Genomic DNA, 8,890 nt, shown 5'->3' on the forward strand with positions numbered 1-8,890 from the left:
TCCTTTACCATCGATCTACGCCATATTACCCTTAGACACCGCTGACTCGATGTAATGCCAATCACTCTTCACGGTAGTCAGGTTCTCGCATCCATCCTCCTTCACCAGAATATCATCCTCAATCCTCACGCCACCAACATCCCAATACCGCTTGAGCACGTCCTGGTCAACTATGCCATCCCATTTGCCATCTTTCAGCTCCTGCTCCATTGGATACTGACGAAAGTAGATGCCCGGCTCGTTTGTCACGACAGCACCAGCTGGGAGCTTGCCGCGGATACGGAGATATGCGAAGAATGGGTTGGGATCCTCGTAGTTGGCATTGCCACCAACGTCGTGCGTATCCATACCAAGATAGTGGCCAAGACCGTGTGGGAAGAAGCGTGTGGTGACGTGACTGTCGAGAATTTCTGAAGTGCTGAGTTTCTTCTCGATGATGCCCAATTCACGCAGTCCCTCCGCAGCAAGTGTGTGAGCTCTCATGTGTACATCCTCCCACAATACACCAGCACGAATCAGCTTCATACACTCGGTCTGCATATGCAGGACGAGATCGTAGACTTCGCGGCTCTCTTTGGTGAACTTGCCGTCCAGAGGGAAAGTGCGCGTGATGTCCGAGCAGTAGCAATTATACTCGCAACCAGCGTCGATGAGTAAGTTCAACCTTCCTTGCAACGGCATATCATTGTGGACGTAGTGCAAAGTGCTGGCGTTCGTTCCCGAAGCACATATACACCCATAAGCCTGTTCGCGGCAGCCATTGGCATGACAATGCATGACGAATACTGCATTGAGCTCACGCTCATTCTTGGCATGCTTCACGGCAGCCAGAATTTGTTCGTGGGCATAGGAAGACACAACGTTAGCGTGGCGGATCATGGCAATCTCGTGGTCGTCTTTGACCACTCTACAAGCCTCGATTGCTTTGCGAGTCCAGTCATAGTCGATCTTTGGCTTTTGCTTTTGGACTTCGTCGGCATGGAAGATGGCGAGATCTGCTCGATCTTTGATGACCATGATGATGGTCTCTTGCTTAGACAGCATATTAAGCAGGGACTTTCCAGACTGGAGCTCGTCGCTCGTAAGGACCTCGTCTACGTCGTAGCGCTCCAGTGCTTCTTCTTTCAGCAGTGGCATGCCAGCCCACATTACATATTCTGGGTCGACGGGTGGGATCCATAATGTTGACTTGTCGGCGGCGATGTCGTAGGCAAAGAAGCAGTCGGGTAGGTCGCAGCCTGTGAGGTAGTAGAAGTGCCGTCGTTGTCTTTCAGTTGTTGTTAGTTGCGGAGGGAGCCCGAGTTTCACTTTGCGTGCCTACCGGAAGTGGGTAGCCTGGTCATTGTCCTACGTAACACTTTAGTACCGCAAAACTTCGACACCGGCCTGGAGGAGATGGCGCATCCCTCAACATACTTCTGTCATCTTCATACTCTGACCTTCCACATAGACAATTCCTGATGATGGGCCGCCATTGTCGGCGATCCATTTCGCTACACGGCGGCAGTGTGACTTTGCAGTATACTTGCCTGTGGGTGGCGGTGGTAGGTTCGGGTTTGCTATTGAGATGGTCATCTTGGAGTGGGGGTGATTGTTGATTTGCAGAGGAGCTCGGCTGATGAAGCTGAACGAATTAAAGGTGCATCTTCCCCACAAAATGTGATGGTATATGGCAGCAATTATTGCAATGCAGAAGGTCACTCATATTGACGGCACAAGTCATGACAAAAGGATATGCCCTGAAGGCCTGGGAGGAATGGAGTATGGTGCTTTGCATGAATGGATCATTTCTTCTCTCTTTAGTTCTGCAGTGCGGCGCGCATTTAATTTATTAGTCCGCTTCCAGTAGTAACGTGCGGAGGTGGTTGATGCTGAAAACGTGTCCCATCGTCTGTTTCTAGTGCTGAGGAAATCTCCTGCCGACTGGAATCTTGGCTGGGAAGGCATGGTCGTCACGTTTTATCACTGACTGATCTGACTCCGTAGCCTTCAAACTGTCTGTAGAGTCTTCATGAAGACCATCTGTTTCTGAGGAATCGAGTATGATTTTACGTGCTTCACACATTTTACCCAGGTTGCAGACCGCTCATAGCTTATGCCCTGTCTTCTTCTGCGCCTTCTGCCACGAGGCCGTGCTCTGACATGCTTGGATATACTCCTTCACTTTCGGCCAATCTTGAGCCTTTACCCCCAGCTCCCTGGCCAGTATGAAGTCGAGACTGAACTCTATCATGATATCCGCAGCCGTGAGATTTTCTCCGAATAAGAATTTACCCTTACTCTTGCCAATTTCGGCCTGAAAGAAAGCGAGATCTTTCTGCACATTCACAGCTATCCCTGCCTCTGTCTTCGCTACGTCGCCATCTTTCTGGCTCCAGCGGGCGTAGAGGACGGCCAGAGAATGCGTCATGAACGTTGCTTCCGCCGCGTGCACCCACTGCAAAACGCTGTAACGTTTAGGGTCTCCAAGAGCTGGGACAAGCCGATGCTCTTTATCGTATTTGTCGCAAAGATATCTAGATGCCTCTCAGAAATGCCGTGTTCGTCTCAGAGGATGTCCTCTGCCAGACACTTACTCGGTGATATTCCCACTTTCTGTTATGAACACATCGCCATCTTTCAGCACCGGGAACTTTCCAAGCCCGCCCACCTCATCCTTCATCCACTGGGGTGCCTTTTGGCCTTCTCGTTCGGCACCCTTGAGCTCATAGTCGAGTCCTAGTTCTTCGAGCAGCCACGCTGGGCGTATCGACCGTGAGGCGCCAAGGAAGTAGAGCGTGATGGGAGGCATATTCACAAGGAGCGGCAGGTGAAGGTTTTCCTCAATTTACACGGAAGCAGGTATGCCATTGAGGCTGCTCTTCTATACCTAGCTGTTGTGCTTATTCCCGCGCATGTGTTTGGTCAGAGTCCAGGCCATGACGTTAATCTGTGATATGCCGGCGGGGCTCCGTGGTACTGCTTCTCACATCTTATGGTTCTCTATGCCTACAGTGCTGGTATTATATGATTTTGGTGGTGGGGTTCTGCCTCATGGCGCGTCGGGGGTCGAACGCACGTTGTCGGCTGTTGTGCCACAGCAATGCTTCTGCACGCTAACGAGATTCCCATGCCGATCAGCGCGTAATCGTAGTAGGGGAGAGGACCTCGACAAGTAACAACTCTGTCAAGGTCGACTGGAAGTTTCGAAGCGGTGCAGCTTCATTGAAAAGCCATGCCGCGAGCCGAAGAGCTCACTTTCTCTCGGAAGGGACAGTTTGAATGGTTGTACTCGATTAAAATACAATATCGGCATTAGATAACACTGCACTCGACGTATGGGTAAGCGTACGGTCCTGACCGCCTCCGATGTGCTAGACGGCCGTGCCGTGCTTACTCGACAGTCTTGTTCATCGACTAAGCATCATATTGTGCCTCCTTCTCCTTCTTCTTATCACTAGCACCCTTGATAATGTGAGAAAGATCGCCAACTAGACAACACTCGTCAGCAACAGAAACAGCAGACTCGGCAGCAAGCGACAACTTACCAGGAAGCTGGAATGGGAAGTCCAAAGAAGCCAACAAGATGGCGAAGAAGATCCACCAGCCGAGCATGTCCGCGATGAATGTCAACGCGCCAGCAGCGATCTGCAACTTAGTCGCCAACGCCACATTGCCAAGAGCGGTCTGCCAGAAAGCGCCAGCGAGACACCCGAAGCCCGGAACGAGCGTGGCGAAGATGCCGAAGAAGACGATGTTGGTGCGCAGGGAGCAGATCATGTAGATGAAGCAGAGGACGCCCATGAAGAGGTGGAAGAAAGCTGAATCATCAAGATTAGTATGCGAAACCACGAGTCCGCAGAGGCAAGCAACACCTACCAAAGCTGGCGTAGAATTTGGGCTCGGTAAGACCCTCAGCAACGACACCAGTGGTTGAGTAGGCGCCGTAGGAATTGTAGAATGGTTGAAGAGTCATGCCCCATGAGATCCAGAAGGCACCGAAGCTGCCAAAGACGACGAAGGGGAAGGTGTTACCGATGATCCACTGGAGTTGTTGTTAGTGTCCTAAATCCTCTGTCCCTTCATGTGGACCTCAACTTGCCTCGCCGATAGCCCCGAGAATCATCAATACACCACCGAAGCCGAAGTAGACACCAGTGTCGGATGCGCCATTGCCTCCTGCGCCTCGCCAGCCCATAAGGATGCACGAGAGTGGTGAGAGGGAAAGCAGGAAACCGACGAGTGCACTGCATCGTTGTTAGTAGGAGCTCATGCCGCACACCACGGTAAGCAACTTACAGAGGCGTTGGGTTACCAAAAGTCTTTCGAAGATCGCCAGCAACTCTATTCTGTGGCGACAGGTAGATCTTCTCGAAGAGCTCAGGGGAGATGGACAGGCTGCCAGTGGTCCTGATGCGCTCAAGAGCGCGTTCTGGATCGTGGTCCTTGTCGAGGTGGTAACCTGTTGCGTTGTCAGCGACGTCGTTGCGGTCTTTGGACTAATTCCCTCAGCTTACCGTTGCCGTAGTCCTTCTCCATTGGACCGTTGCCGCCGGCGGTCATGTTCTGGTTCCGCGCCGCAGCCTGGTAAGTATCGGTATTCGTCGCCATCCTGTCGGGTTCGAGGCTGAATCAGAGAAGGCAGATCACTGTACAGAAGGAGCTCAAGATCGACTATCGCACGACAGTGGAAGAGGCGCAGGATCAGTTAGGGGTGACGTGACTGTGCGAGAGCGGAAGCAGGACAAGAGGGCGAGGAGCAGGTAAATCACAGATGGAGGACGACCCTACCTTAGCTCTTTATTGTTACTGTTACTCCTCACATGGGAGCACAGCCTCTTACGACTCCTCGCAGAACGCCTTAGCAACAAGCTCTGAGAAACCTAGGCATCATCTTAGACCGCTCTGCCAGAAGAGCCCCTCCCCCGAAGCCGTTTGTGTGGAGATCGAACAGAGAAGACCTGTCGATCACCCATCGTGAGTCGCGAGACAGAGTGCTTGTACTTTCGTCTGCCACCTGCAAGCTGCGATGCTTCTCCGCCGCCGGCATGGTACCCTTAAAAGATTGGCCTGCTTCTGGCGAGCTATGCTGCTCTGGGTCTGGTGTGCTGCTTGCCCCAGTGCTGCGGTTGGACGGGGACTTCCGTGCCATCTGTACGTACCCTCACTAGCCTTCCAACCAGACGGCTGGCCGGATCTTGGACAACCTTAAGTAGATTGCCTGTTGTACAGAATGCATGCCAAGTGATCCTGATGAACGCGATGTGCTGACTGTAACACATGAGGTTCGTCAGAGGATCGCAACAGATCACGTCCGGGCTCTCTGACTGCAGTTGCAACTATCCACGGACGACCGGAGTGTTGTGACGAGACCACGTCTCAGTTTAGCGTTAATCTCGGACGCGAGCGTTGATCATTGCGGGGGAAGTGTGGACCTCAAGCCAGAGCCACAGCTTGGGGTCTGGGGATCGCCAACGGCAGACAGTCGGTCATTCGGCTTGTGGTGCATCCTGAGTTTGATAGCCAATAATAAGTCCACATTATTGGAGCTCTATTTCTAATAGCTCTGCGCTTGGTGTCGACGCGTAAGGTGCAAAAGTGGCAGCGTGATGTGCTCGGAGCCAAGACCATCCGCTTTCGCAGCCTCGCTGCGCTGATCTGCGAGTCGAGCCCTGTTAGACTAGTTGGCCGATTTCCATCGATGCGACGAAGCTCAATTGCGCCAGTGACGGACTAATGGCGAAATGGCCGTAGATGTCTATTGGTTTGCCCTCAAATCGCAGAGACGCCAGGGTGGCATGTGGCGTGCGCCCTATCGCCATCTCTAATTCTGAGCATTGTTTTTGGCTTTCAGACTCGCCAGGTCCTGTACCGGCCCTTGAGCTTCCTGTAGGGCATGTAGTCTGCAGCCCCAATATTGTTGTCTCTAGTCCGAAAAAGCTAAATCATTGGGCAAAAATCCCATGGCATCCATCATGGCTGTCGGATGGTGATGCGAGAAGTCGCAGGCTGCCATCACCATTATATACGGCCATGATCATGTTGACTAATATTCGCAGAGATCAGTAATCGCGGTGAAGCTGATGGAAGCATGATGTGTAAATACCTGGGCTGCCAGCCGCGAGTCATGCTTCAAGTCGCGTCAGACGCGTCCTTTCAATTTCTCCCAAAGAGGCAATCACGTTCTGAAGTACAGTGGCATTGACGGCGATGTCAGGCTACGGGGTATTTTTTAATAACACATCATGGCAGATGCCGACAGAGCAAGGAAGCGTCGTAAGCTCGATAATACAACACGCGCCGCTCCAGCGAGCACTCCAGCATCACAACGCAAATCGTCCAATTACATCAGCAAGAAGCCAGGCTTTCAGATACGTACGAGTGATAAGGGAGAGTCAACGAGGAAGGGCACTTCTACTGGCAAAGATGCCTGGGCTGAGGTCAAGGCACGAGGGTATGGACTGCATCCCTCGCAGAAGAAGGCAGAACTGGACGTCTACGATGACATAGATGGCGCGCATCCTTGTCCGCCTAAGAAGACCGCGTCTACTGGCAAAAGGAAGGAGCGACTGGACCCGTTGCGCAATCAGCGAGCGGAGGCTGCGAGCTCGCCTATCAAGAAGCCTTCTAGCTCTGCAGCGGCAGGTTTCTTCAAGCAGTTCCATGCGCCGAGGGCGGAGGGCGCGAGAGATGACGTGAAGTCGCTGGAGACTGCGAATGGCCCTCATGCCGAGGAAGGAAGGCACGACGGACAGTCAGACATCGCGGCAGCTGCTTCAGACAAGTCCAAAGACGAAGACAGGACAGCTTTGCGGTATACGTCAAGGACAGACCAGGACAGACAGCAGCGAGTAAAGGCAGCAGATAGATGGTTATATGAGTCTGATGGCCCAGCTTCCACCGTACGAGCTACAGGCAATGGTCGGCGAAAGACTTTCGAAGATGAGATACGAGAGTTGGAGGAGGCGGCGAAGCGCAAGGTTGAGCAGGAAGCCAAGGCGGGAGAGGACGATGACCTGGAGGAGGCAAGTGCTACGGAGCGGCGAAGTGGTAGGGAGTGTAGGATTGTGGTGAGAGAGGTGGTACAGGCAACGCCACGCCCGAAAGCAACAACAAACCGACGAAAGACGAATGGACCGAATGAAAGAGGCACGCACGATGGCGATATTACTAAGCTCGGTCCTCCCGCCATCGAGGAGCAGAGTGATGCAGGGAACAGGCTCGGCAACGGCGACGAGGTCACGGCGGAGGACGATGTGGAGATTGATGAGTCGGAAGATGCAGTACCGAAGCCTACTGAGGCGACTCCGACCAAGGCGCTGGCAGCAAGACCACATCGCCCAACACCTTCGAAGGTCAAGCTTCTGGGTTCGCAGCCCAACACGTCCATCCGATCTCACGAATTTGAGCCCGATGACCTCCAGGCAATACAGTCTACCATTCTAGATCAACTGACTGGCCGGAGAGCTGTGCGGTTGACGAATCTGGAAGATGAGGGTGCAAAAGTCTCGATAGTCATCTCGCAAACGATCACAGCAGGCGAAAGCAACAGTATGCTTCTGATTGGTGCGCGAGGAAGTGGCAAGACTGCTCTTGTGAACCAGATCTTACATCAACAGGCTCGCGAACATGCTGATGATTTCCATGTGGTACGACTTAACGGCTTCATACATACCGATGACAAGATCGCTTTGCGAGAGATTTGGCGACAGCTGGGCCGTAAGATGGAGCTGGATGAGGCCGAAGGACCAGCGAAGAACTATGCAGATACTCTCGCAACACTCCTAGCACTGCTCTCACACCCTGCTGAGCAAGGACGCGATCAGCCTGGACAAGTCACCAAGAGTGTTATCTTCATTCTGGACGACTTCGAGTTGTTTGCTACTCATCCCAGGCAAACGCTACTCTACAATCTGTTCGACATTGCGCAAAGTAGGAAGGCACCGATTGCTGTTCTAGGTCTGACAACAAAGATCGATGTCTCCGAAAGTCTCGAGAAGCGGGTGAAATCTCGCTTCAGTCATCGATATATGCATCTTGGGCTGGCGAAGAGCTTTGCAGCATATCGTGAGAGCTGTAAAGCCGCGCTTTCCATTAGCGGTGATACTGATCTGGCTGAGGCAACGAGAGAGGCTTGGGGTGAAGTGATTGACCACTTCCTGTCATCTTACGCAGTCGAGCAGCATCTGCGACGGCTATACTACACCACAAAATCCGTCTCCGACTTCATGAGCAGTCTACTTTTACCAATGGCCACATTACCCACTGGTGCAAACACCACCTCACGGGATGTCCTCAACCATCTCACGGCAGCCATCTCAGCCACGGCATTGAGCCCACACGACAACAAGCTCACACTCCTCCCAAGTCTCAGCACATTACAACTCGCACTGTTAATCTGCGCAACCCGACTGACAGCAATCTACAACACCGAACTCGTATCTTTCCTACTAGCCTACGAAGAGTACAAAATCCTCGCTTCAAAAGCCAAGATTCAGGCTTCTGTATCCGGTGGCGTAGGTGGAGCAGGCAGAACTTCAGGAAAGGAAATTGCGAGGGTGGCGTGGAGGGAGCTGATTGATTGTGGGTTTGTGATTGAGGATGGGAGGGGTGGTGGTGGTGGTGGTGGAAGTGGAAGGGTTGATGTTGGGTTGGAGGAGTTGGGCATGTGTGGGGCGGATCTTGGTGGGTGGGGAAGGTGGTGTAGGGAGATATGATCTATAATAACAGCATAGACGACTACTGGGGCTCTACATCAACTGTCAATGCATGAATCAGCTCGAGTTAGACTTTAACCCCTTCTCGACGGCGGAACCTCGGGCTTTGAACGCTAGACATCATGTATGGTCAGGATTTCACAACTTACAGCATGGGAGGATTTCCAGCTTCGACAGCATGTCCCTGGACCGCT

At 52.7% G+C, this 8,890-nt stretch overlaps 4 protein-coding genes across 4 annotated transcripts; 1 reads left to right on the top strand and 3 right to left on the bottom strand.

The window, feature by feature from the left end:
* Positions 1–15: 15 nt before the first annotated feature.
* On the bottom strand, positions 16–1,575 carry LTS14_010355 (uncharacterized protein; the record flags this gene model as incomplete). Its single annotated transcript, XM_064843031.1, has 2 exons — positions 16–1,317; positions 1,417–1,575. 2 exons carry the CDS (start codon positions 1,573–1,575, stop codon positions 16–18), a joined length of 1,461 nt encoding a protein of 486 aa, XP_064689455.1.
* Positions 1,576–2,086: 511 nt separating this feature from the next.
* LTS14_010356 (uncharacterized protein) lies at positions 2,087–2,791 on the bottom strand (the record flags this gene model as incomplete). The annotated part of the gene is made up of 2 exons (XM_064843032.1): positions 2,087–2,516; positions 2,577–2,791. The coding sequence occupies 2 exons, from the start codon at positions 2,789–2,791 to the stop codon at positions 2,087–2,089; spliced, it is 645 nt and encodes a 214-aa protein (XP_064689456.1).
* Positions 2,792–3,396: 605 nt separating this feature from the next.
* On the bottom strand, positions 3,397–4,590 carry LTS14_010357 (uncharacterized protein; the record flags this gene model as incomplete). The annotated part of the gene is made up of 6 exons (XM_064843033.1): positions 3,397–3,470; positions 3,528–3,800; positions 3,859–4,024; positions 4,082–4,226; positions 4,279–4,441; positions 4,497–4,590. 6 exons carry the CDS (start codon positions 4,588–4,590, stop codon positions 3,397–3,399), a joined length of 915 nt encoding a protein of 304 aa, XP_064689457.1.
* Positions 4,591–6,224: 1,634 nt separating this feature from the next.
* On the top strand, positions 6,225–8,664 carry ORC4 (origin recognition complex subunit 4; the record flags this gene model as incomplete). Its single annotated transcript, XM_064843034.1, has 1 exon — positions 6,225–8,664. A coding segment is annotated over one exon (2,440 nt), but the record flags the coding sequence as incomplete, so codon positions are not given.
* Between the last annotated feature and the right edge of the window lie 226 nt (positions 8,665–8,890).

This window comes from Recurvomyces mirabilis (genome assembly GCF_035927965.1).
Source record: "Recurvomyces mirabilis strain CCFEE 5264 chromosome Unknown scaffold_40, whole genome shotgun sequence".
Classification (NCBI taxonomy): domain Eukaryota; kingdom Fungi; phylum Ascomycota; class Dothideomycetes; order Mycosphaerellales; family Teratosphaeriaceae; genus Recurvomyces; species Recurvomyces mirabilis.